This window comes from Camponotus floridanus, unplaced genomic scaffold, assembly GCF_003227725.1.
Source record: "Camponotus floridanus strain SB8 unplaced genomic scaffold, Cflo_v7.5 scaffold18, whole genome shotgun sequence".
Taxonomy (NCBI): domain Eukaryota; kingdom Metazoa; phylum Arthropoda; class Insecta; order Hymenoptera; family Formicidae; genus Camponotus; species Camponotus floridanus.
In genome coordinates, this window is record NW_020229303.1 from 1,256,802 (window position 1) to 1,283,854 (window position 27,053).

The 27,053-nt window shown below is 34.3% G+C and overlaps 2 protein-coding genes across 10 annotated transcripts in view; one reads left to right on the forward strand and one right to left on the reverse strand.

Moving 5' to 3' along the window:
- The window catches only part of LOC105256308 (tubulin polyglutamylase TTLL4), a 176,522-nt gene that overhangs the window by 124,789 nt on the left and 24,680 nt on the right, over positions 1 to 27,053 (reverse strand). For 2 of the 9 annotated variants that reach the window (XM_025407609.1, XM_025407610.1), the window contains exon 1: positions 17,458 to 17,717. The exons of 6 other annotated variants lie outside the window; for them this stretch is intronic. The gene's annotated coding sequence lies outside the window, so the exon portion shown is untranslated. Of the gene's footprint in view, positions 1 to 17,457; positions 17,720 to 27,053 lie in introns of those variants that run through there. One more of the 9 variants, XM_025407605.1, reaches the window with a different exon arrangement.
- Positions 8,115 to 9,317, forward strand: LOC105248714. The gene has a single exon (XM_011253649.3). It carries the CDS (start codon positions 8,331 to 8,333, stop codon positions 8,853 to 8,855), a length of 525 nt encoding a protein of 174 aa, XP_011251951.1. The 5' UTR covers positions 8,115 to 8,330; the 3' UTR covers positions 8,856 to 9,317.

Sequence of the window (27,053 nt, forward strand, 5' to 3'; positions counted from 1 at the left end):
AGCATTCACTAGGTCAACAGCTCGATCATTGGACATAATTAGCGCAGTACAAAAGGTAAATTTTATAAAACTAATTAGTTATAGTCTTTCTTTCAAGAAATGTGTTCTCTTTATTTTTATATTTGTAGAATGTAAAATAATACAATTAAAATTAAAATTAATATTAACAATTAAAATTAATATTAAAATTAATTTTTAGTGTCACAAATATATTTAACACACTTCATAAAATTACATATATTTAAATAGAGATTATTCAAGAATAATAAAATTTTTATGTATTTAGAATTTTTCGCATGCGAAAATATAATCCATGGGATGATTAACTGGATTAATCTCAAAGTATATAGAGAAAACGCGAATTTTTTACGAACTCCTCGTACATTTTAATTCCATACGCGAGATGAGAGATAAAATTCCAATCAAGAAAATCTGTCTGAGAAAGGCATCTACCTGCCGAAAACGATTATCAACCCCGTAAAAGTGAGAAATAAAAAACGAATGCGGGAGTCGTTGGACTATTTTTCACTCCCGGCATAAATAAGGTTTTCCTTTTTTTTTTTAATATCATCCTCTTTTTCTTGATCTACCTTCGTCGATCGTCGTTTCTTCTTTTTCCATTATCGATTTTTTTTCGTGAAGATAACAAGCAAAAATAATCTGTTGACACAATATCCTTTTCAAGACTTAAAATATAACGATTCGCGCAAAAGAAAAAAATGGGGAAGTTTTTACGATTGTTTAATCAAATCGTGAGGTCATAATCACGCACGTATATCATCAAATATTATGGTTTGTTTTGTTGAGAAAATCGCACATCTCGAATTAAGATTTCGAAAAACTTGTTTCTAAAGTGGAATATAAAGTTTAATAAATAAAATTAAATAAAACAAGAAACGCATAATGTTGCACGATGATTACCGCTGTAATAATATCGCATAATTCGAGCAAATCGACCTCAAGATTATGCGCGCGCGTAAAATAAAAAAAAATCAACAGTCTCCTTTCTTTTTTCGCGCGCGCTCATGTGTAATGGCACCGATTTTAAGACGGAGATAACTCGTTGCATCTGTACCAACCGCGGATGCGGTTTACCTTCGCCTCGAGAGATAAAACGAGACGGAGCTACCTTGGCAGCTCGTTCGGATTTCGTCGTTCCACTTACAAACGATGCTATCGGGCATGAAATCCACGGAATGTTTCTCAGTGAGATATTTTATTACAATCGGTGAAGTGTTCCATCGGTGGAATCGTATCGCCTTTCGATTACAGGCACTAGGGGTAGATTAGGATCGAGTTTTCGGTAGTCTTTAAATCTCTATGACAAAGCGTTTCCTCTGTTTTTTTTCTATTATCCCCCCGTAACGCTAATTCGAGTTCGCATATTGAATTATTTCGAAAAATAAAAAAAATTAGAAATTGTATATATTAATAATTTTTTAATAAAATCACTGCATAAACAATATACGTTTTCGAATTTAATTTTATATAAACTATATTTTATATATATATATATATATATATATATATATATATATATATATATGAAGAAAATAAATTAAAAATGTGTTTAAACATTTAGCGCTAATAGGTAATAAATTCTATTAAATCTCTATGACAAAGCATTTCCTCTGTTTTTTTTCTATTATCCCCCGTAACACTAAACTCGAGCTAATTCGAGTTCGCATATTGAATTATTTGGAAAAATACAAAAATTAGAAATTGTATATATTAACAATTAAAAAAAAATTTTTAATAAAATCACTGCATAAACAATATACGTTTTCGAATTTAATTTTATATAAATTATATTTTATATATATATATATATATATATATATATATATATATGAAGAAAATAAATTAAAAATGTGTTTAAACATTTAGCGGTGATAGGTAATAAATTCTATGAAAAATATGATAGCATCAGATTATTCCGATGCAACTTTTCGAATTATGAAATACGGGTCTGCGAAATTGCGTATCTCTTATATATCGCCCCTGCAATCACTCCGGCAATTTATCCGCAACCGACTCAATGAGCCACAAAGGAAATCATTAATTAAAGCCCCGAGAGAGCGAGTGCGCTCAGAGTAATGCACATACGTCAAAAATTTTCAACGAAACCAACCGGATTCACGGTGGACGTCGAGTACAGGTCGAATTATCTCGATCTCGAAATCGGCACGATTACACGCGAGGAGGAAGCAGAAAAAGAAGCCGAGGAAGGCGGAAGGTGAGGAGAAAGGGAGAGAGATGCGCGAGACAAGGATGCACTTCTGCTTGCACCTGCCGGTGACGTCAGAAGGGACTTCTTGTTTGGGCCTGCTCAGCCCCTCGGGGGTCACCACTACTGTTTTAGTTTAGCCTGCACGCTCGTCCTCGCCTTCTCCTTTCCCTTCGCAATCTCATCGGGGGCCCCTTCTCTCTCGAACGTGCGTGTACAAGTTTCATACACGGGCAAAGAATGCCGCGGTCATTGCTCATGTATTAATTATATGCTAATGAAAATTCCACGTAAAAAGTCGCGCTCTGAAATAACAGCCAGGATCTTTTCAACGCCCGACGTCCTTCCTCTGCCAACCTGCTTGTTCACAGTCACGATCTTCTAATTCACGGACGTGGCTTCTTTTTTCGAAAAATTATGTAATCACGCGATATTTATTACTTTGAATAAAAAGTATTTTTTACGACAGGTTTCCCTCACAGATTTTCTCTCAAGATAAAAGTATCGCGTGAATTTGCATATATGTACTATAATAGGATAATAATATGATAAAAATAAGTAATATTTGATAAGCAATATATGATAAAAGTAAGTAATATTTGTTTTTTTTTATATTAATATCTTCACATATTCACATATATACGTTAAATTTAATTTAAACAGAAAGATATTAGATTTATTAACGCGTATGGATAGTATTTTCTAATCACTTACATGCCATGTTTCGTAGTAAAATTTAAGACTCTTGCGAGACACGTCCTCACTGCTGACCTTCCGCAGCTAAACTGACTGAGTTTTGCCGTTTGATACGTCATGTGCGCGAGTTTGTTTATAAATCCTTGACAGACTTTTGTGTGTCCTCTACAGATCTTTGTCTATTATTTTTCATTTCGAGCGAATAACATTAGCTATCGCATAAAATATTACTCGTGTAAATGCTATTCGACTTTATATAGGCTTTCGTCCAACAATTATATATAATCATTTATTATATAATATTTATAATAATAATATTCATTGTATAAAATACATTTATAAAATATTAAAATTATAAAATATATAAAATATTATAAAAATAAATATATATCATTAATAATAATTATTATTATAAAAATAAATATAATTAATAATAATAATAATAATTGAAAATAATATTGTATTTATATAATAATTATATATATATACAATACTGTACCATATAATAAATTTGCGAGCTCGAAAAAGAATCTGCGTACCTGTAGACGCCAACTAAATAAATGGAAAGAAACACACGTGACTCGAGTGACTTTTAGGTGCATTCCATACACAACGTGCGTCTGATTATCCAGACGTTCGGATCCTTTTTCTCGTCGGTTAATGACGCGATAAAGCGAGATACTATCGCGTAGCGGAATGCCAGAGGTAGTATTTTAATCAAGATCGTGTCATATCGCTCACCTCTAATGTTTGCCACGGTCGAACGTGAAGGGGATCGCGCGCTCCACCTCCGGAATAACGTTTTATCTGATGGAACCCGCGACACTCGTCCGGCACGCGATTTGCATAATCTAATACCTTCGTTCGAGACGCGGAATAAATACAGGAATATGACGCGCAGTTTCTGCGAGATATTCATCGTCGTTTGCGAGCCGATAACAGCTTAAATTAACAGCCAAGCGGTAATTTTCGTGAAAATTTTCTGCAAGCTCAGCTGCATATTTCAATAGCTATATAAAATTTTAATTATATCAATTTATTTATTTTAATTATATTATTTATTTATAATATTAATAATATTAATCAATATTAATATTATTTAATTATATTAATATTATATTATTTTAATTAAATTCTTACATTATTAATCTCTCAGCTTGAAAAATGTATGCCATCACTTTTCTCCGATCCGTTTTTCATCCAAGAAATTTCCTTGCTTAGAGAAACAGGTTTCTTTTTTTTCAAGTTACGTTCCAATAATTTGCCCTCGTCGATTTATAATAATAATGAAATTCAGCAGCTAATCGATTTGCCGATTCTCCCATTCTTTTCACACGAAAACGTTATCGCCGATCGACATTAGCGGTAACCTTCCGCGCTGTAAAATCGTAGATCGACGACGTTTAATCGACGGCGAGTAATTTATGCCGAGTCGTTTGTTGGTTAATGAACCGGGGCCCCGATTTATTCCGCTCAAGGGACCGCAGAAACGCGTCTCCCGAAAATTCGTCATGTTACACGCGCCCGCGACTCTTTGCGTTTCGTTAGGCAATCCCCGCGATTATATCGTGACTATAAAATATGCGCGTGTAAATTTCCGTCCGAGAGAATCTAAAAGAAACGGCTCTCGAAGCCTGACGGGCCGTTCTCTCGAATCGCTAGGATGTGGACGAGCAAAACGATCATGAATTATTAATTTCACGTGAGATGCCTCCGGGATGAAGTGCGCGCTCGCGCGAACACAAGACAGGGAAGGCGGGGGGGAGGGGGCTTTAAATCAGGACACCGCGCGAACGGTCTCGAATTAATTAAAATTTGACGGTCGCGTTAAGAACCGGTTGTAAAGTCTATCCGATCTGGCGTGATGGTCCCCCGAGAGACAGAGAGAGAGAGAGAGAGGGCTTCTTTCCATCGGACTATTAACGGAGGGAAAGAGCGCCAAGCGAGGCGAGTGATCCTGCTGGAGGAGAACGTCCGCGAATTCGCGCTCGCAAACCGGTTTAAATCCGCGGCTAACAGGAAACGCGCGAAATTACCCGTTTCCTCAATTTTCATTAGAGAGCTGCCTGCTGGCAGCAATAGCGAGATCACGCTCTACAAGCTAGAGACATTCCAGTTAGCGTCGTTGCTGCAATGATTAACTTCGTTATATCCATTAGTTCGATAAATATTACAATCTTGTATAAAAACACTGTTTCTCCCCGATTAGTTTTTATTGTCGGTTTCGTGTAAGAGGAATTTAAACTGTCACTTGTGCGCCTCCACGAATTAGTCATACTCAATATGCGACACAGTCTAGTGACTCTTATGACCACGTGAGGAAAACCAGTCGATCGGTATGCCTAATGATCCATGACATTTTTATATTCTATATTTGAAAAGGTCGATAATTTTTCTTTTTTTTTTTTGGCCGTATGTAGAACGAGGCTTGTTGAATTTGCGAGTTAAAAACGAAGACGAAATCGACTGTTAAATCAAATGATATGTGATTAGAGATAACTAAATTTTCAAACGTATATTGAATTTAAAAAATTAAATTTAAATTGTAAATTATATATATATATATATATATTTTACTTAAAGTTTGATCAAAATGACATGTATAAAAATATGAAATAGAAAAACACTATTTTTATATTTATATTAATTTACACTAATATTTTAAAATGCAAAACTTGAAATATAAGAAATAATATAACAAAGACTTGCTCATCGCAATATTTGTCTTTGTATATTAATTTTGCGAGGAATTTTTTCAAGAATAATTTTCAAAGAGAAATCTCAGCACTAAAAACAATATCAAGCCGATAGTAAGTGAAATCACCCTTGCGAATTATGAATCCTTCCGTCGAGGAGCAGGTAAGTCGAATCTGCAGAGCACCAGACACGTTTCACCTGCCCCAAGCTGTATTTCCGAAGCGCAAGTGAAAACAAATAATCCGAGTGTACCTGTCTTTCGAGAGGGCAGACAAAGTTTGCCTGCGGGATATAGCCATACTGTGCCTGCCCTCATCTCGATAGGATTCTACATGAGACTCGTTTTCACCCTCAATAGATTTCCACTAGTATTCAGGTGCATCAAACGCCTATAAACCACTAGTGGTTTTATTAGTGGTTCAAAATAAGCGAATCACTCCGACTAATGTGTATTAATCTTTTTAATATGAGAAAAACGTGATGAAATGATATCTTTAAATAATAAATAAATAACGAAGGACACACAAAAATTGATTGATATTAATAATTATGCAATTTTATTTATTTTCTACGCTGCTTAAAATTTGTCAAGAAAATTTATTTCTAACAGTGCTTTTCTATGTGCTTCGTATCCCTCTTTCAAAAATACAAAATAACAATATATTTTAATATTTAGTTGTACACATTTTCAATGGATTTAATTATCGCTACTAATTATTATAATTTATTAAATTATTATTTTTATAATATTATCGCTAATAAGTGCTACCGCGTATCCATTACTCTTTGTCTGTCACGAAACAGGTTGTCAAAAAATATCATCCCGAAGAAAAAACCTCGGCAATTCGTGGGGTACGTGTGAGAGAAGGAAAAAAATATAATCCCTCAAAAAAACTTTCAGACTTTTTTGTGATGGTATACATACAGCTAATGGAAGCATCGTGATCGTGTCATGAAGACAAGGGACCGAGAGTTCCAAGATAATAAAAAATCCGGTCGGAGGTGTATTTAATAGCGGGGGTTGCCGCACCTATCACGAGGCGTCTAGATGGTTCTCGGCTCTAAATCTCTCGAGTACAGTGGGGTAATGAAGGAAGCCCGGATACATTATTACCGCACGTTAATTACTATAACTTACCGGTTATACGTTAATCTTTTGGCTTAAAAATCTCAGGCTCAACGATCGCACTCGAGATTATTTTTCCTGAACCTGGAGGTCAACAAATATATATATATAAAGTGGACGTAAAATCTCATTAAATATTTTAGTTATAAAAAGTTCAATCAATGAAAAATAATTATAATGCAATTCAAATACAAATATTAATTTTTGTATAATATTATATAATTATATAATACACTTTCTCCCTTTTTTCTTTTAAAAATATTTGGAAAAAGCCAGACAATGCAATGTTATAATAAAAAATTAAAATATATAAAAATAATTTAACATATAAAATTTTGCAATAATTTTAATTTTAGACATAAGATATAAATGTATAAAAAAATTTATAGAAAACTGTTTCTCGCCCCCAACAAAGAATCATCTACGTATGACGTAGAATGCACAATTTCTAAAACCTGATACCAAAAAGTTAGACAATGCAATATTAGAATAAAAAATTAAAATATATAAAAATAATTTAATATATAAAATTTTGCAATAATTTTAATTTTAGACATAAGATATAAATGTATAAAAAAATTTATAGAAAACTGTTTCTCGCCCCCCAACAAAGAATCATCTACGTATGACGTAGAATGCACAATTTCCAAAATCTGATACCTCTTTGTATCACGCTAGTTCGCGTGTTAAAATTGAACATACACAAGTTGATATAACAAACCTTTCGTGAATCCAACGATCAACTCGGCATAATTAAGTATTTGTGAGCGTTCATATTATTTTTATTATCAATGTCGTGTCTAACCAGCCAACTTGTCACCCCCGATGCGAGGCGCAACAAGTTAAATACTCCGTATTTGGCGCAAAGCTGACGACAAAATCCGTCCCACCTCACGCAAACTCGCGTGACGTGCACGAACGTGTCGCAACAGGTTCGAGCCAGTCTTGAAAAAGCCAGCAACACCATCCCCTTTCAGCCTCTAGAAATCCCGGCTGCACCCTAGAGAAAGAGACCCCTCTAGAAGAGTCCCTAAGAAATCAGAATCGGCGAAACGAGAGAAGATCCGCTACATAAGGTCGAACGGGGGTGACCATGGGGGTGTATGCGCACGTGTATATGTAGACCGGAGAGGCCCCTGCAAGCAGGGTGTTACAGGGGCCGAGATAGGTGGACGATCAAGAGGTGAAGGCGGAGGGAGGAGAAGACCGGCAGATGGTCGGCGTGGACCCCGACGTGGGAAGCTCCGAATTCTCCGAGTTCCCACAGCCAGAGTGCACCTGCCTTCCCCACTCTGTAACCCCGTGCAGTCTTGGCGGGGCTATATAAGGACGGGGTTGCTCGTACTAAGGTACCATTCGCTCACTAGCGTCTCGCTTCAAAGCAACTTGCCCAAAAGCACATTCACCAAGTTCTCCGCTTCCACGTTCTCCCGCCAAGTTCCTATCGAACGACAGTTCGTGCCACGTGTTCCGAGTTCCGACAGTTCGGCAGAAAACAAAACCGGTTCAGTGTACGTGGTTTAAGGGAGAAGAAGCTCAGAGAGAGAAAGAGAGAGAGAGAGAGAGAGAAACAGGGAGGGAAAGATGGCCGCCACAACCGCAACCGAACACGTGTTGTTCGACTTGGAGGTCAGCGACGTGTTCCAGAACGAGCTCAACGACAATCTCTACAATCTGAACATGTCCCAGGACAAGGCCGTGAAAGCCGGCAAGAGCAGACGCATGCTGAAGCCGTTGAAGCCTCTGCTGAAGATGCTCAAGAGGCGCACCAGCAAGTACGTCAAGAGCGGCAAGCGCCAGCAGGCCGTGCCGCAAATCGAAATCTTCACCGAGGAAGTCGACAATCAGAACAACGCCAATGAGGCGTTGGAGCGCAGACTCCTGCAAGAGTTACGAGACGCCGAGGAGGGTGCCGCCATCACCGTTTGCCTGGACGGCCAGATGACCGTCGTGCCGGTTGTGCCTGGTCAGTGCTACGTGCCGGTGCATTTCGCCCACACCCACGCCGGCGACTTCTACTGGACGACCCTCAGCATGGCCGACAGAGACCTGTGCTACAAGGAGCGCGCGTTCTCGCAGCATCAGCTCCCAGAGGTGCAGGTGGCGTGAGATGCTGTCATCGTGGACAACCGTGTCTACCTCAAAGGTGAATCGTCCGAGAGCTGATTACTCGAGATGCGCTAAACATCCTTTTGCACCGATCGGTGCCTTCGAGGCCGAGGGCTGTCACCAGCCCAGGTGTAGGACGAAAGCTTAAATAGGACATTTCGAAACTGTGATCGCTAGATTATGTCAAGTAGATTTAATTTTAATTTTATCGGTCGCACACATTGGCTGACCGAGGCGAGCATTCCTTGCTGTAGATGTAATGAAAATTGATAGAGTACGTCGAAGAGAGACGTATTATATATATATATTTTTTCCCTTCTTTATTTTTATATCGCGACATATTAGTCGCGTTTGTGATATTTGTACTTGTAGGACATACTTAAAATATATATACAAATTTGTAGTGTTATTTTGAGATTGTGATATCGGCTTTAATGTCGTCGAGCTGACGGTTTCCTATGTCTTCCAATATATGTTTGTTTAAAATAAATGTTATATTGACATATAAATATACATCTTGCGTCTCAATTCATTCATCGTTCCCCTCACCTTAGTTGTAAGTGAATAATTTTAAGAATATCATACAAATATTTTTCGTATTTTTATTTCTTAAAATCTTTATCTTTTTTACTATTAAATAGAAATGTTGATCTTTCTCATTTTTATATCAGAAAATATATAGTTAGCTAGTTGACTTTCTTTATATTTAATAAATTTATAAATTTTAATTTATAAATTTAATTTAATTTATAAATTTAAAAAATATCAACTTTTTTTATTAAGTTTGAAATCAATTGTTATTTGCTAAATCTAAAAAATGGTAAAAAAAAAAAACAAACAGACAATAGTTCGTTTAAATGCTGCACCGATATAGATCAATCATGCGCACGTGTTGTCCATATGTGATAGACACATGTCCACTGCAGAGTGGATGGGGTGCGTGAGAATTCACATGATTTTCCACAGCAAACGCAAGGGTAACCCCAACTTGCAGACCGAAAAATAATAAGAGATATCACGATGATCAATAACCGTATATCGAAGCATAATAGAATAACCGAAAGGGTGAATAAATTTACGAATTGTTCAATAGAGCTAATTCAAATATATTTACTTAATAGATACTCTAGCTGTGAAGTGCTAACGTCATCTGGCACTATACGATATTTTGTTAAGAAAAGTAAATGAATTTGAAATGCGAAGTTGCTACTATTGTTATAAATAAAATAATAAATAAATTAGTGTACACGATTTTACACATCTAACTTACTTTTATAAAATATATATCATGATACATATTAAAAATATATAACTATATCAAAATATATCGATAAAAATTAAATAATAAATACTGAGAAATTCATCTTATAATTTAAATTAAAAATTATAAAAAGAAATGTCAAACAATTATTAAAATAATTAACTTTATAAATAATTCTGTTCCGCAGTTCTATTCCTTGCAGCTATTAAGTTTTATAAATTTTTATAAATTAACCAATTTCGAACAAAACAGCGGGCAAATAATAGATAAGAATAAAGGAAATAAAAAAAAATTGCCTGCAAGTCTCCTTTGATATTTTGGGGTAGGTAAGTAAATATCAGCCTATAGGGTAGGCAACCCTTCAAACAACTCTGCATTAGATGCATGTCTGCACCTGCGTTATAGGATCAGAAATTTTTTCGACATGCAATTTTCTAGTTTAATTAAGATCAAACGCAATAAGGTAATATTAATAAAAGAAGGGGAAAAAAATTTATCTGAAATGTATCAATTACATGATTTATTTTCACCGAAGATTTATCGCATCGATTAAATAAATTAATTCATTATCCTCTTATGTTGCCCCTCTACCATGATTTTTTACCTCTTTGCAATCGCTTTACGATTATTCGGATCACGTAAATTTATCGAAACGAGTAATGTTGCAACCGCACGACAGCTTCTTCTCATAATTACGATGATTAAAACATCTGCAGGAATTTTTCCTACAAAATTGCCTCTCGCCACACATAAATATCACACATAAATATCATGATGAGAACACTTCGAACTTGTGTTCCTTTGAAATATCAGTGGTATTCGAAATATTTATAATTTTTCTCATGCAAGAATCATAATGTATGATTGACTGACATATTATTCTACTTTTGTCATATGAATATATATACAAATACACTTGTAACTATTTATAAAAATTTAAATAAAATACAAAAAATAAATAAAATACAAAAAATCTAGATGTTTTTACGATGTCAAAAATATCTATAAGATGTCTTTAATAAAATATAAAAATTGATTTATGTCTTTAATAAAATATAAAAATTGATTTATGTATGATATAATTATGTATGATATACTTGATATGAAGAAAGAAGCGTGAAAAAAATTAATTATCTTGATTTTTATCACACATGTTTAATAAAAAATGTTAATAAAAAATAGCGCGGTTTAAATTTATTAATAGAGATTACAAGTAGAGATAAGTTATTCGATTAATGCGAATGCGATTTGAAGAATTACATTTTCAATTCCACGTAAAAAAAACCCACTTCGTACTTTCTTTTATCGCATCACTTTCTCGCTAATAATTGACAAGAAAGCTAAAATAAATAAATTTAGCTTTTCTTGGAAATTATGAAAAGGCAAAAATTTGCATTCGCTCTTGTAACTTCTTCCAATTATATGAATATTACTAAAATTAATTTTTCGATAGAAAAAAAAATTAACGAGATATACGAGTTAATAATTGATTTCTAAAATTAAAAAAAAAACTAATTTTGAAAAACATCCAATTTCATTAACATTAATGATCCGCCTTCTTATATTTATATCTCAACGTTATTTAACTCGTATGTATAGATAATCAATCCCAAGACGCGTGGCATTATATATCAAAATATCAAAAGATACTAGATAGTACGCAAGAGCAAAAAAAAACATGCTGTTCTTAATAGCGAAAGTAGTCATAAATCCGGTTTCATGTGCCGGGTCGAGAACGGTTTCGGTGGCGAACAATCGCCGCTACTTTCTCGATTTGACATTTCTCGGCGCGAAGGAAAAGCACGTGTCGCGGCGCGGAATCGGCTACCACACACGTCTCTTCCCGCATGCGACCGATAGTCGTCGGCCTTTCCTGTCGTCCGCGGGAGTGAATGGCGCCGTATCCCTCCTCCCCCCTCGTCGCGGGGGCCTCGCGGGGGCCTCGCTCGTGCCTCGCTCGCGCTACTCGCTCCATTCCCACGGCCCCGATCTCCGCATTAATGCGAGCCGGCGCGCACGCGCACACGCGATCACGCGCGCGCACGCCTGGGGAACACTAGGTGTATCATGCAAATTTTCCTACTTGCGAATTTTTCCGGCAGTTTCACTATTTTTTTCCTCGGACGTATATTTATGTTGTCAAAGTTTATCGCAAAATTTTCTATTATAAATAGTCGCAGAAGTGCTTTTATATCCATTCCAGAAAGGTTCTTAATTTTTAATACATCAACTTATGATCGAAAATGTCAGAAAATTTCACATTAATATTATGCTGTGAAATTTATAAAATTTTATATTCATATGACACATATTTAAATTATATAAAGTTAAATTTTAAATAATTAAACATTGAATTTATTTCACTAGGTATCGTGCAAATTCTCCTACGTGCGAATTTTTCCGACAGAGTTTTACTATTTTCTTCCTCGGACGTATATTTAATGTTGTCAAAGTTTATCGCAAAATTTCCTATTATAAATAGTCATAGGAGTGCTTGAAACTTTTATATCTCTATTCGAGAAAGATTCTTAATTTTTAATACATCAACTTTTGATCGAAAGAGTCAGAAAATCTCACATTAATATTACGCCGTGAAATTTATAAATTTTATATTAATATGACACATATTTAAATTATATAAAGTGAAATTTTAAATAATTAAACATTGAATTATTTCACTAGGTGTCGTGCAAATTCTCCTACACGGGAAATTTTCCGGCAGAGTTTCACTATTTTTTTTCTCGGACGTATATTTGTCAAAGTTTATCGCAAAATTTTCTATTATAAATAGTCATAGGAGTGCTTGAAACTTTTATATCTCTATTCGAGAAAGATTCTTAATTTTTAATACATCAACTTTTGATCGAAAGAGTCAGAAAATCTCACATTAATATTATGTTGTGAAATTTATACAATTTTATATTAATATGACACATATTTAAATTATATAAAGTGAAATTTTAAATAATTAAACATTGAATTATTTCACTAGGTGTCGTGCAAATTCTCCTACACGGGAAATTTTCCGGCAGAGTTTCACTATTTTTTTTCTCGGACGTATATTTGTCAAAGTTTATCGCAAAATTTTCTATTATAAATAGTCATAGGAGTGCTTGAAACTTTTATATCTCTATTCGAGAAAGATTCTTAATTTTTAATACATCAACTTTTGATCGAAAGAGTCAAAAAATCTCACATTAATATTATGCTGCGAAATTTATATAATATTATAAAATCTAATATTATGCTGCGAAATTTATATAATATTATAAAATCTTATATTCATACATGACACAATCACATATTTAAATTATATAAAATTAAATAATTAAATATTAGATTTTATTTTATTATCGATATTGATAGACACAAGACAAAATAAAGTTTACATCGTCATGTTAAGAATCACAAATCTCTAATCACAAAAAATTATTGGGGAAATCAATTATATATATTAAATTCTATTCCCGTCCGAAAAATATAGTTTAATTATGTGTCACGATTAAAAAGAACCTAGAAATGTATCATCCAAGAAATTTGTTCGATGCATGCGCGTCATTAACTCTAAATCCGTCCATAATTACGCAAAGCAACAGAGAAGTCACGCCAATTTCGGTTGCCAAGAAAATCACTGTCGGCGAAGAAACGATAGCCAGGGAAGGAGTGCTTCTTTCACGATCGAACAAAGAGGCGAAAGGAAGCCGGAACAAAATTGGCTCATGACTAATGCCATTGGTCATAGATGATCGCGAAACGTGCCATTATCGTGCCAATCGTGCCAATCGTGCGCAACGTCATTTACGGAAAAAGAAGAAGAAGAATTGAGACGTGTCTTCTCGACGCGTACACGACCTCTTCTATGTCGCAACCTCTTTAAAAGACAGTGAGAGCAATTGAAATAGAAGAACGTTACGAAACGATACATCAATAATAGCGCGATCGATCGATGACGTAAAAGTACGAATTACTAATTATCGTAGAAGCGCATATATAACTCAATAAACCTGAGAAAAATAGATGTAATCCAATTCGCGAAACTATATAAGTGAAAAGATATATAATCGATATATTTTATGTCAATTATTCGTAAAAATACATTTTTAATTTCACGAATAAATGTCACAGATATATTGTATATTTCTTTTTTTTTTATATTGAGATGTAATTTTTTCTAAGGTATAAGCGAAGCCGAAGTTATTCATTTATTGATTTTCCCTCTTATTTTTATATAAGTACAGTTTAGACGTTCTCTGATATTTTCTGCTGTTTTTTTTTTCTAAATATGATAATGAACAGAATTCGTCAAAAAAAGGTCAAAGATCTCTTTCGCGATAGAAAAGCAATCAGTATTTTCGGTCATCCCAGATTGAAAGGGAGATAGCAAACGGGGATACCACTTCTCGACTACTTGTCTCTAGTGCGAATTAACATATGTCAAAAAGAACATTAATAGAAGCTTACGTAAGGTGAGACAAAATCAATAATATGTTCGTCAATTCTACATTTGAAACGATTTTAATCTGAAATATGAATTCATGAGACGTAATCATTCTACATCTGACGATCGTATTTGTTTACAATTCGATACTAATTGCATCCGGCTTAATAATTGAAAATGTAAACAAGACATATTCAGTTGGAGATCTTCATTTAATCTATATAATATGTTAATAAAATAGAAAAGATGATTTAAATAGTGAAAATTATACCATATCAATTAGCCCTTAATCGAAGCCCTTAATTAAAAGACAAATTGGCAATAATACGCGTGCATAACTTTAGCTACGTTTCTCGGCAAAGTTTTAATTTTAAACTCACACATGCAAGAAATCGATGATGTATTATGTAATTCTCCATGTAACGCGTCAGGCAATATTTTATCCCTACATTTATCATGGTACGCGATTAGATGCAAATTAGATTCGCACCATCTTGTTGAGCAGCGTCTCAAACACATTAATTAACGCTCGTGTATTGAGAAAGCCTAGGAAAGCTCGTGGACAGGTTTGATTATCGTCTTACATTCTTCGAACATTAAAATGAATTACCGGAAGATTCCAATACGCGAATAAACGTAGTATCCTGTCATGCTTCTAAATTTCTACATTAATGCGATTAAATATTCCGATCGAGTGAATTTGATTTTTATTAGAATCTAAATCTAAACATTAATATTCAGATCTCTCCTAATTTACTTAAAATATTGCGGAGAGAGAAATATGTAGTAGACATGTGATGAATATCGCCTTGATATGTCGGATTAACGCGTATGGATGATTTAAAATTTTCCCACATGCATATGTATTCGTATGTGTAATACTGTTAATTAAAATAATATTTATGTAGAAGTATAAATATTCTCCCCGGTATCAATTCAATGAATAAATCCTTGGCACTTATCTTGACAAGTGCTTCTCTGAAAATCCAAATTTTAAGGCGAGAACAGTTCCATATCCATTTTCGCTTGTCGAAAAAATATCATCGATTTCGATCGTGCAATTTCAATCGGGCAGTCTGATATGTGTCACACCTGCGACATTCATTAATATGCTGTGTGAAAAATCGCGGCTTTCAGGGATAATTATTTACAACGGCCGATGCAATGTATCATTAAATATACGGGATGGATCGGGCCAATGCGGGTCGATTTAAAACATGATTGCATTCGAATCGGACACCACCTGGATGTTGTTTACGAAAATACGCGATTTTGAAAAATCGAGGTTAATCGCACGCGTTTTAGTAATTGCAACCTCTCATGAAACCATACGCATCTCGCATAAATATTTTTTAATTCGCGATTACAATCGATTACGTCGATCCTGCCTCTACTGTTATTGTTTTCGATCAATATGAAAATCATCTGAAAATTATCTATCTTAGTTCGCCATCGTGAAAAAGATCAATTATCGAATTTGTCTCCCGCTTCGCCGAAAATTAATACTATTATTAATCTAAGACGCCGTATAATATAAATAAAAAAATAATTCACACACATACTTAATATTACATGGATATATATAGATTAAGATTTATCACGGTTCAATATTAAGAATTATATCTCATGAATAAAATAAAAAATAGAATCTGACTTTTTTATTTTACGAATAAAAGCTGTGTTTCATTCGAGAATAATTAATAACGTACAAAATATTTTTAAAAAGTACTTTGACTTTCTAAGAGCAAAAAAATAATAAAATATACATTATTTAATTTCTTGAAATTCTAATTTTTTATACATATTTATTTTTCATTTTATTTATTTTTTTTATATTTATTTATTATATTTATTTTTTTTATATTATGGAGACATAGAAATCGCTGTTGTTTTATTTTAAAAGAAATAAAAGGCACACTTATCCTCGTAAAAAAACACGAAAATGTTATTTTTATATCAGTTATTTTTATATCAGATGAAACTTGATACAGATCGGATATTACTTTACTGTTTCCCGATAACGATAAAATCTTGCGCCATTCGAAAGAGTAGTAAGTCATAAGAATAATCAACCCTTTGGCAGGAATAATAATACCCCGATTTTCAACGTATAATAATCGGGCACAACAAGGTAGCAAAGATATCGTATTCCCGAGAAGAAATCTTATAGTACCTCGTTTGATATTAATACGCTGACATTAATAAACGAGAAAAATAAAAAAACATTTTTAATTTGTTATTTCTCAATTCGCAAGGTCGCAATTTGCATATTCTAGCAACAGTTGATCATTTTTTGCAATATTTATAATCTTACAATTTGATACTTCTGACAAACGAAAAATGCGAGAGAAGATTGCGATTGAAGTACTACACTATATACAAATCACACACACACACACACACACACACACATATATATATACATAATAAAATATATGAGAAGTGATAAATCAATGTGAGAAAAAATGAGAAAAACACTTAGATAAAAAAAAAACGTGCAAATCTACATACGCTTCACATGTACATACATATTTAATTATCGTTAAGAGATCATATCTCGTATCGCAATCTTCGATGAAAACAACGCATCCAGCCAGCCCAGATGTTATCGATTGAAATCCGCGATGCGTTTCATTTTGAGGGCAATCCGAACGAGCGATTGAACGATTCGACGCGCACAATCCTCTCGAGCGTATTCCGATACATTCCAGACGGATTAATTAGGGGACACGTCGCATGCGTAGGACGCGAATGCCGCGCTCGCTTTCATTAAACAACGAGAAAGACAGGGGGAGCGGGGGGGGGGGGGGGCTCGATAAAAATCGATCAAGCCGTTCTTGGTCAACGAGAGGTAGGGAGGGAAACGGAAAGCCGGGGGGGGGGGAGCAGAAGATCGTACGTACGAGAGTTCTTCCTATAATCTGACGCTTTAACGAGCGCCGGGGCAGCCGGGAAAGACGGTGGCGATAAAGCCACGTGGACAGCTCGCGCCTGACGGACGAAACTTTCTCGGTCCGCGCGGTGTTGCCTGGCTCCCGGGCAACACGGCTCTTCTCTCTCTCTCTCTCTCTCTCTCTGCTTCTTCTTCCCGGGGCCCCGGGTTTCTCGTGGGAACCCGAGACAGATGCGTCGCGCGTGAGAATCTCGGGCAGATGCGGACTTACGCACCTTCTCTCCCGAGTGCGCCACTGCCTTCGTATTTATAAGACGTACACGTAGACCGCCGCGCTCTCGAATAGGGTAGGGTGTACGTGTGCACGACATACCGACGCACTTATTATGCGCCCGACCGTAACCCGCTTACGACGTCTCCCCCCCCTCCCCCGACCCGAGCGCCTCGCCTCCTCCCGCGCGATATCGTCCCTCTTTATTCGGCCGCCGGGTCTCGCCTCTTCCCCCCCCCCCGCCCCCCCGTCTGTCTATCCGCTATTCTGCTCCGAGTGTGTCGTGATTGTGATAGAGGTGCTGCCGCGTCGATGGTCGTGTGCACGGAACGTGTGCGGAACGTGGCGTCTACTACTCCGGTTTCCTTCTTCCTCCGGCTGCCCTTCCTTCACGCGTATCCCGCGCGGATTCGAGAGCAGGTCGCGAGAGGTATCGAGATGTATTAGGCAAATTACATATTGTGGTGTCATGAATTCTGTACAATTGCAACTGGGGCATTTGTCGCAGATGATTGATTAGACGTAAGAAAGGGACTTGTTAATCGATAAATGTGATTAAATCGAGAAAAAGAATTTTTACTTGTTGAATTTTTATTTAATGTATTTAATTTATATTTTTATTTAATGTATTTAATTTAATGTATTTAATTTAAATGTATTTAATTTACTAATTTATTATTTTCACTTAAATACAATGTAAATTAAATAATGTATTAAATGAAATAATGTATTTAATGTATTTAATTTAAATGTATTTAATTTATTAATTTATTATTTTCACTTAAATACAATAATATTTAAGTGAAAATAATAAATTAACAAAATAATAAATTAATATAAATAAATGAAATAATAAATTAATAATAATTAAATCTGCATGTATCTAATTTTAATAGATTAAACAGATTTTTAATGGATTAAAAATAAGGCAAACGTTACATATGACAGAATTAATTAATGAAGAATTATTGCAAAAATAATTCCGGATATTTACATTAATAATAATAAATTCACATTATATATTAAATAAAATCGCAATTATATTGTACACACATATATATTTTCCAGCAATAAAACACGCTTTTGGGTGCACTTCACTGCCGCTTAAAAATTAATGGTTAACGCTAGTTAGGGAGTGCGTATGCAAGTAATTTATCACGGAGGGTTTCTTGGCCGTTCGTTAAAAAGATCGACTATCCCCCAAACCTAAAGTATCGTCGATTCTTATCGTGTATACTCGAGGCGATGCCGTCCGTTAATAAATTCGGCGGCACTTACATCTTACAAGATTACAAGTCCTTTATCGTTTCGTATAAATGACGCCGTAAACAAATATATACATGGAAAACATAACGGTATTTCCACCGATGAGACAGTCAAATCCTTCCATTTACATGTTAATGGACGGCAACACCCTCAATTCTATTAATATCAACAATCATTAAATTATATGAGGTAAAAGAGAGAGATTTAAAGATTTTTGTAAAAATATAGAAAAATAGATTTTTGAGAAATTTGCCATTTTTATAATTAATATCAATAATAATAGATCTGTGGGTATGCTATTTTATTTTGTGTCTCAATAAAATTTAATAAATTGAATCTAGATATTTGGAACTGATTGTTATATTCGTTAATTAGTAGAAATTATAATTTAAATTAAATAATAATTTCTACTAATTAAATTATAACTGAATTAAAATTAAATTATAATTTCTACTAATCAACTTATAATTAAATTATAATTAAATTATAATAGAGATTATAATCATATTTGTATTTTCTTCACGAAAAAATTTATAAATTCGATTATTGATTTCAAATTTTAATCGATCATTGAATTCTTAAATAAGACGATGTAAATAATGAGTCAAATAATCAAGTACTGGATATCGACGAATGTTTTAATGAAATTCTACGATACGATGACACGCGAAGATTGCTCGATCGCGCAAACGATGATTTATTACGTCAATTATTGTCGATGTCAAGGCGCCGTTTACAGCGATACTCTCCCGACAACAAATAACTCGCCGGCGAAGGTCCCCGCAGCCATGTTCGCGCTTTGCTTACGAGAATATAATTACTCGCGGAAATCGATCGGAATCTCATCGTTCATCGATGCCATCGAGAAACCGGGAGAAGGAGCACTCTTGATCGAATTTACGACCATTGCCACCAGTGACCCCTTTTCGCGCGCAAGGTAATTTTGGCACTATTTCATAGACGATATGTTTAGCATGTCTCGCACGTGCTTCTTAGTTAACATAAGTTCCCAGCGAGCGACGAGGTCGGATGGAACATTTGTCGCCGAAATTTATCCTTGAATTTATCGATAAATTTATTATTTAAATTTCTGAAAACAAAAAAAAAGAAAAAGAAATTTATCCTAACGAATGTCTCGATCATTACCGTTCTCCGAGGCACTTGTGCGCTTGTTGCGAGAGGCCACGTTGAAAAATAACGCATGATCGCGGTGCAAGTCGTCGGATGGAACATTTGTCGCCGAAATTTATCCTTGAATTTATCGATAAATTTATTATTTAAATTTCTGAAAACAAAAAAAAAGAAAAAGAAATTTATCCTAACGAATGTCTCGATCATTACCGTTCTCCGAGGCACTTGTGCGCTTGTTGCGAGAGGCCACGTTGAAAAATAACGCATGATCGCGGTGCAAGTCGTCGGATGGAACATTTGTCGCCGAAATTTATCCTTGAATTTATCGATAAATTTATTATTTAAATTTCTGGAAACAAAAAAAAAGAAAAAGAAATTTATCCTAACGAATGTCTCGATCATTACCGTTCTCCGAGGCACTTGTGCGCTTGTTGCGAGAGACCACGTTGAAAAATAACGCATGATCGCGGTGCAAGTCGGTGGGCAAAAGAAATCGCGCTTTCGGCCCGAGGCTGAAGAATTCGCGCGCTCGCTTCCGCGGCACGTATAATGGCCGCAATTTGTAATCAAGATTTATGCTCCCCGGCGAGAGAACGGAACTTCCGGCCAAGCGACTCCCGTCTACGCATCGCCCGGGGGGCGAACGAGGCTGCCACTTGATCCCGAAAGTAAGCCGTGCTAATATTACGCCTGCTATAAATCAGGTGCTGCGCGCGGGGAGTAGCCACCTTTGTGAAGGCGGCGAGAGGGATCCTTCCTCCTCTCCCCCGTCGGCGAAAAAAGTCATCTTGAACAAGGCGCGCGCGTTGGACCAAGCATCCGTAGCGGAGATACGATGAATGGACACCGGATAACCCTTTCTCGACCGATCCTCGGACGACCGCCAACGAGAGAACCGCATGTATCGAGCAGAAGCGTAAAAAACGTGCCATTCTTAACGACCGCACTTCCACGACTTTGATTTTCGCTAGTCACGAAAGAAAGGTCTCTCTTATGCTTCTCCCTTCGCCGAAGTTGAAACTCTCTTGTTCATAGTCGTCGGTCAATTTTTTTCAATAATTTTGCTTAAAAGAAATGGGCGCTTATTTTTCAAGGTTGGAAATAAATTATCGGATTATCTGGAAATTTTCGTTTCATATAATTAAGAGATTAAAAAACGAATTATAAGAAATATGTATTATAATCAAAAAATATCTTGGCTAAATTAATTAACTTTACGAGTTTTAGTGTCATATAATAAATTATCATCGTGTTCCAGAGTCTGTATTTTTTTTTAAATAAAATGCAAAAATATCCTACACTGAGGAAAAAATTACCTTGAAATAAAAAAATTTTAGTTAACTCAAGAAAGCTATTTATTCGGTGGATACTAATCACGTATTTACTTGTATTCAAAACGTCTGTTTGCTCAAGTTAAGTATTTATTTACATATGTTTAAAAAAATATATATGCTTAAAAAAATATAATTTTTAATTAAATATTTTAATTTCAATTTTACAAAATATTAAAATGCATGTTTTATTCTCAAAAATTTTAAATTTTTTAATTTTAAAAAATAATATATTTAATTTAATAAATTATAGTATATATTTTACGAAAATATTTAAATATCAAAAATATATAAATGAAAATAATGTACTTAATGTAGCATGCATATTTAATTAAAATTAAATGCTTTTGCTTAAATGAAATAAACAATTCCTTCCATTTAAAGCAAAAGTTTCAGGAAAACAAATTTATTTGATTTTAAAAAAATTTTTTCCTCAGTGTACGGAAACGAATAAGAATAAAACCCGAATTTTGGCCCCTTCCTCTTTTTTTCAATCGAGCTCCTCGCCGCCTTCTCAATAATCGTGTCTGCGTTTCTGGGTGGAAGAAAAACAGAGAATGGGCCGCGAGAAAATTGGGGCTTCTCGTAAAGAATCCGGCGCTTCCTGACAACGATCATGCATTTTGGCAACGTGTAATTTCTCGAAGTGCAATCCTCTCGCCCGCATATTCTGTAAAGAACGATGCAAAATGCCAAAAGAGAGTGGGAATCAACGAGAAATTCCCGTTAACGCACGAGCACTTGTATGCATTTTCGCGTGTCTCCATTTAACCTTACCTTTGCAACAATTGAATAACACGTGATTATCGAAAATTGCGAAGCAACCGATCTCGTCCAGCAATAAAGAAGGCATTTTTTTCCTTCGCGATGTTCGGCTCTATCATTCACGAAAATGATCCACAAGTGATTTCAGTGATTTACGTGTCATTATGAATAAAAGAGAATACGTTTGATTGAATCAATCTCTGACATAATCGAACAAAATATCCAATAAATTATCCAATATAAAAAATATTAAATATAATATAAACTAAAAATATAATATAAAAAGTATAAAAAATATATTGTCCAATAATAAAAAATATATTGCTTCTATCTTGATTAATATAATAAGCTGATGTTCATAATCGACTATACCTATATAATGCAGCGCTTGATCTTGAATTCTGTTTAGCACGTCCTCAACGCCCCAATTATTTTGGCACTGATTTCGAATCGAGCTGCACACTCCCTTTCCTAAGCCAGAGGTTCTCATGTTTTCTCAATTGCATGCATCAAGTTTATATTCATAAATAAATGAAATTTTTTTAAGTCATTTTTATGAAGAGCTTTAAAAAGATATTAATATTAAAATTTGGGAAACTTAATTATTAAGAAAATATAGTGTTTATCAATAATTAAATTTCTATTCTCTCCAATTTTGCTCTATTTAATATAAGCATATGTACTTTTATATTCCTAGACTAGTTATATGTTATATTTTTGATAATAAAACAATTCGAGAACCTCTTTAAGGCGACTTTGAATACCGCCTTTTTCTCATTTGTCGTTTTTACTGATCCAAATATAATCTCCCTAACAACATCTTATTACACAATTATACATAATTCTGTGTGTTTCTTATTATATTTTCCGCAGGAGAACTTTTGTGCACTTTAAAATTCTCCCTTTTCAAGCTATTAATAGATATTATCACACTAATATTTTACTAAAATTCATTGAACAAGTATAACAATTATTAATAAAAAAAATCGATTTTCAGTTTACGATAAGTTCTCAAAATGACATTTCTTTTTGTAAAGGAATTTATTTAAAAATATTAATGTGTGCTAATTAAACTATAATTATTACTATTAATATTTGGTAATATTTGTAATAATAAATTAATATTATTACTATTAATATTTGATAAATTTGATAAATATTAATATTATAAAATAATATTATTACTATTAAAATTTGATAAATATTAATAATAATACAATTACTATTACTATTAATATTTGCTAAATATTTGATAATGTTTATCACATTTCCCATTAATGCCCGTCAAAATGAAAATATCACGGGTCGATAAAAATTCAATATTATTTTTTTCAATGGCTAAAACTGCTATAAGCAATCATATAAGCAATTTCAGCCAATTAAATAAAGATTATTACTATTACTATTAATATTTGGTAATATTTGTAATTAAACTAATATTATTACTATTAATATTTGATAAATTTGATAAATATTAATATTATTACTATTAAAATTTGATAAATATTAATAGTAATACAATTACTATTACTATTAATATTTGCTAAATATTTGATAATGTTTATCACATTTCCCATTAATGCCCGTCAAAATGAAAATATCACGGGTCGATAAAAATTCAATATTATTTTTTTCAATGGCTAAAACTGCTATAAGCAATCATATAAGCAATTTCAGCCAATTAAATAAAGATTATTACTATTACTATTAATATTTGGTAATATTTGTAATTAAACTAATATTATTACTATTAATATTTGATAAATTTGATAAATATTAATATTATTACTATTAAAATTTGATAAATATTAATAGTAATACAATTACTATTACTATTAATATGTGCTAAATATTTGATAATGTTTGTCACATTTCCCATTAATGCCCGTCAAAATGAAAATATCACGGGTCGATAAAAATTCAATATTATTTTTTTCAATGGCTGAAACTGCTATAAGCAATCATATGAGCAATTTCAGCCAATTAAATAAAGATTATTACTATTACTATTAATATTTTGTAATATTTGTAATTAAACTAATATTATTACTATTAATATTTGATAAATTTGATAAATATTAATATTATTACTATTAAAATTTGATAAATATTAATAGTAATACAATTACTATTACTATTAATATTTGCTAAATATTTGATAATGTTTGTCACATTTCCCATTAATGCCCGTCAAAATGAAAATATCAAGGGTCGATAAAAATTCAATATTATTTTTTTCAATGGCTGAAACTGCTATAAGCAATCATATGCGCAATTGCAGCCAATTAAATAAAGATCCCGGTGCAACGATATGGCCCTTGCATTCACGCGATGGACACGCGGCTGGCGCGAGCTGTTGGGGGTAGGGTGGACTCTGGTAACGTCGTCCCCTTAACGCAGCCACGTGTTGAAGAAAAAGTGGCCGTGCGCGGACCGGATTACGGAATGTCATGCGTGTAAAGAAGTTGGAGCAGCCGGAGGTTGAAGAACAGCAGGAGAAGGAGAGGGAGAAAGAGAGAGAGAGAGAGAGAGAGAATCCACCCCGTAGCCGTGCAACCCACGACCGATGCACATGCTCGATATTCCCATGGATTCGCTGCCTTATGGCGGCCGCGGACAGCGTAGGTCCGGTCTTCCTCCTTCTCCTACCCCCATCTTTTCCGTTCGCGCCGCCGGCTGTCCTTCCTCCTCCCTCTCGAGCTCTCTTTCCAAACACCATGAGAAGGATTTCCCCCTTGCTGCTCGCGCGAACCACAAGCGCAGCGTGCGTAGGCACGCACATGTCCCGAATTCCCACAGTCTTCCCGCTCGCGATGGAGAGAGAGCGAGGGCACGTATCGCCCTCACCTTACGGGAGGGACCCCGGACACCTATACAACGCGTACACGCGTGTGCGAAGTCGAGAACGACCGCCACGTGCACTCACGTGCGCGCCCTTTTGCCGCGCTTTCTCGGGGCCCGCCTTTCAAAACTGCCCGCGCGATGGATCGACGGATAAGTGCTCTTTTTTGTTCGCGACACACGCGCGAGCGATTTCGGGTCGAATTTAGATCGATCTCGTTTGCCGGAGAATAGTTTTGGCGCGATAATGTCACATCACCATTTACGGTAAGAAGCAATTACGGTTAAATAAGTAATATAATCGCCGTAACCATTTCTCTCCGGTCCCTCTCGTGCGAAAATAAGAAAATCAATTTTTTTCATTTCGGAGATGTTAGGGTTGCACGAGACCCAAGACGAGACAATAAAAATAGTGTATTGGTATTGAAGATTTTCAAAAATTTAAATCTTGCCTTGGTCTTGAGTGAATATTGGTAGCAAAAATCTCGTCTTGTATTGTCTTGATTTTATTAACAATTTTTTATCTAATATTAAAAAATTATTTAAATAATATTTAACGTAATTTTTGTAATATAATTTGAAATAATTATTACTATTGTATTATATTTTAATTATAATTACTATGTAATCGATATAAATGCTGTCTGTTACATAAAAAACCATTTACTGTTTCATGGAAAACAGAAATTAATAACTATCTACAGGCTCCAAGGGAATGTGCAGATATAAATATTTTGGAGTAGTAAAAAAATCAGGTTCATATTTATCCCACATTGTCAAAAATGGCTCAAAACATTTTAAGTGAAAATGCTCTTTAATGTTTAAAATTTGCGAGTTTGATTTCTAATTTATAAAAATGTTATACTGTATTAATATTAAATGTTTTTAAATTTATTAATATAAACGTTTTTATTGAATAAAAATTTTTTTAAATTCATATATAGTGATTTTTTGTCATTTACAAATATAAATATTTTTTTGAGAACCACTAATCTTGACAAGACTAATAATCTTGACAGTCTTAATCTTGGTATTGTCTTGATAACTAATTAAAAATCTTGTGTTGAGCTTATCTTCAAATTCAAGACAAGACAAGACAATATCAAGACCAATCTTGGTATCTCGTGCAACCCCGAGATGTGATAAAAGTAATAATAAAAATGTTTGCAACGCGTATCACACGCTTTAATGATAATCAATAAATGCTCCGTGATTGTCAAAGTTTTGATAGAGTAGCATATCCTTATTAAAAAAAATTGAATGTTATTATACTTTAAGTCCGTTTCCTTATGATTGCCAGAGGCAAACGTTGAATATACTTATTATCCTGCTCACGTACTGACAGCTTAATCGCGGAAGTTACTTACGACTACATCGTTATAAAACTGATAACACTTACAAAATTAAGTGACGTCAAACTCACATTATGCAATAAATCGTGGAAATTTACATCAGGATAAAATAGATAAATATTTATAAGGAATGATGGACGTTTCATATCTTACGTGAGAGATCCATTTATATATTCTAATATCTCGATAACCATTCTAGATAGTATTTCAAAGCGCCACAATTTTAAAACACCGTAAACAAAATTTAATTATATAATTTCTCTCTGTATCAATGAAGAAATAAACAATCCGTTCCGCTTCAGAAATTTCTGATTACGTTCTACCTAGGAACAGAATAATTTTTGCAAAATTAATTCGTGTCGTTAGAGCAATCAACATTATCCGATCCGATCGGCCATATCCCGCACATATACGTGTGCACATGTAATCTTCAGATAATTTTAGATCAAAAGGGTAAAAAAAAGCATACATATATACACATCACACCGTTGTGGGAAGCACTGAATTAAGATCTGATCAGGTAGTTATGGTCTATCCTCCGCATCCATCATATAACTATCAAGACGAGTAGCGTACTCGATCGTGAAGATATTATCTTGCCGTCTGCACTAATTATAGCGTACTTCGAAGGCCGATTAATAATCTCATT

Coding starts and splice junctions, on each gene's coding strand:
- LOC105248714 (XM_011253649.3), top strand. CDS start 8,331: ATGGCCGCCACAACCGCAACCGAACACGTGTTGTTCGACTTGGAGGTC.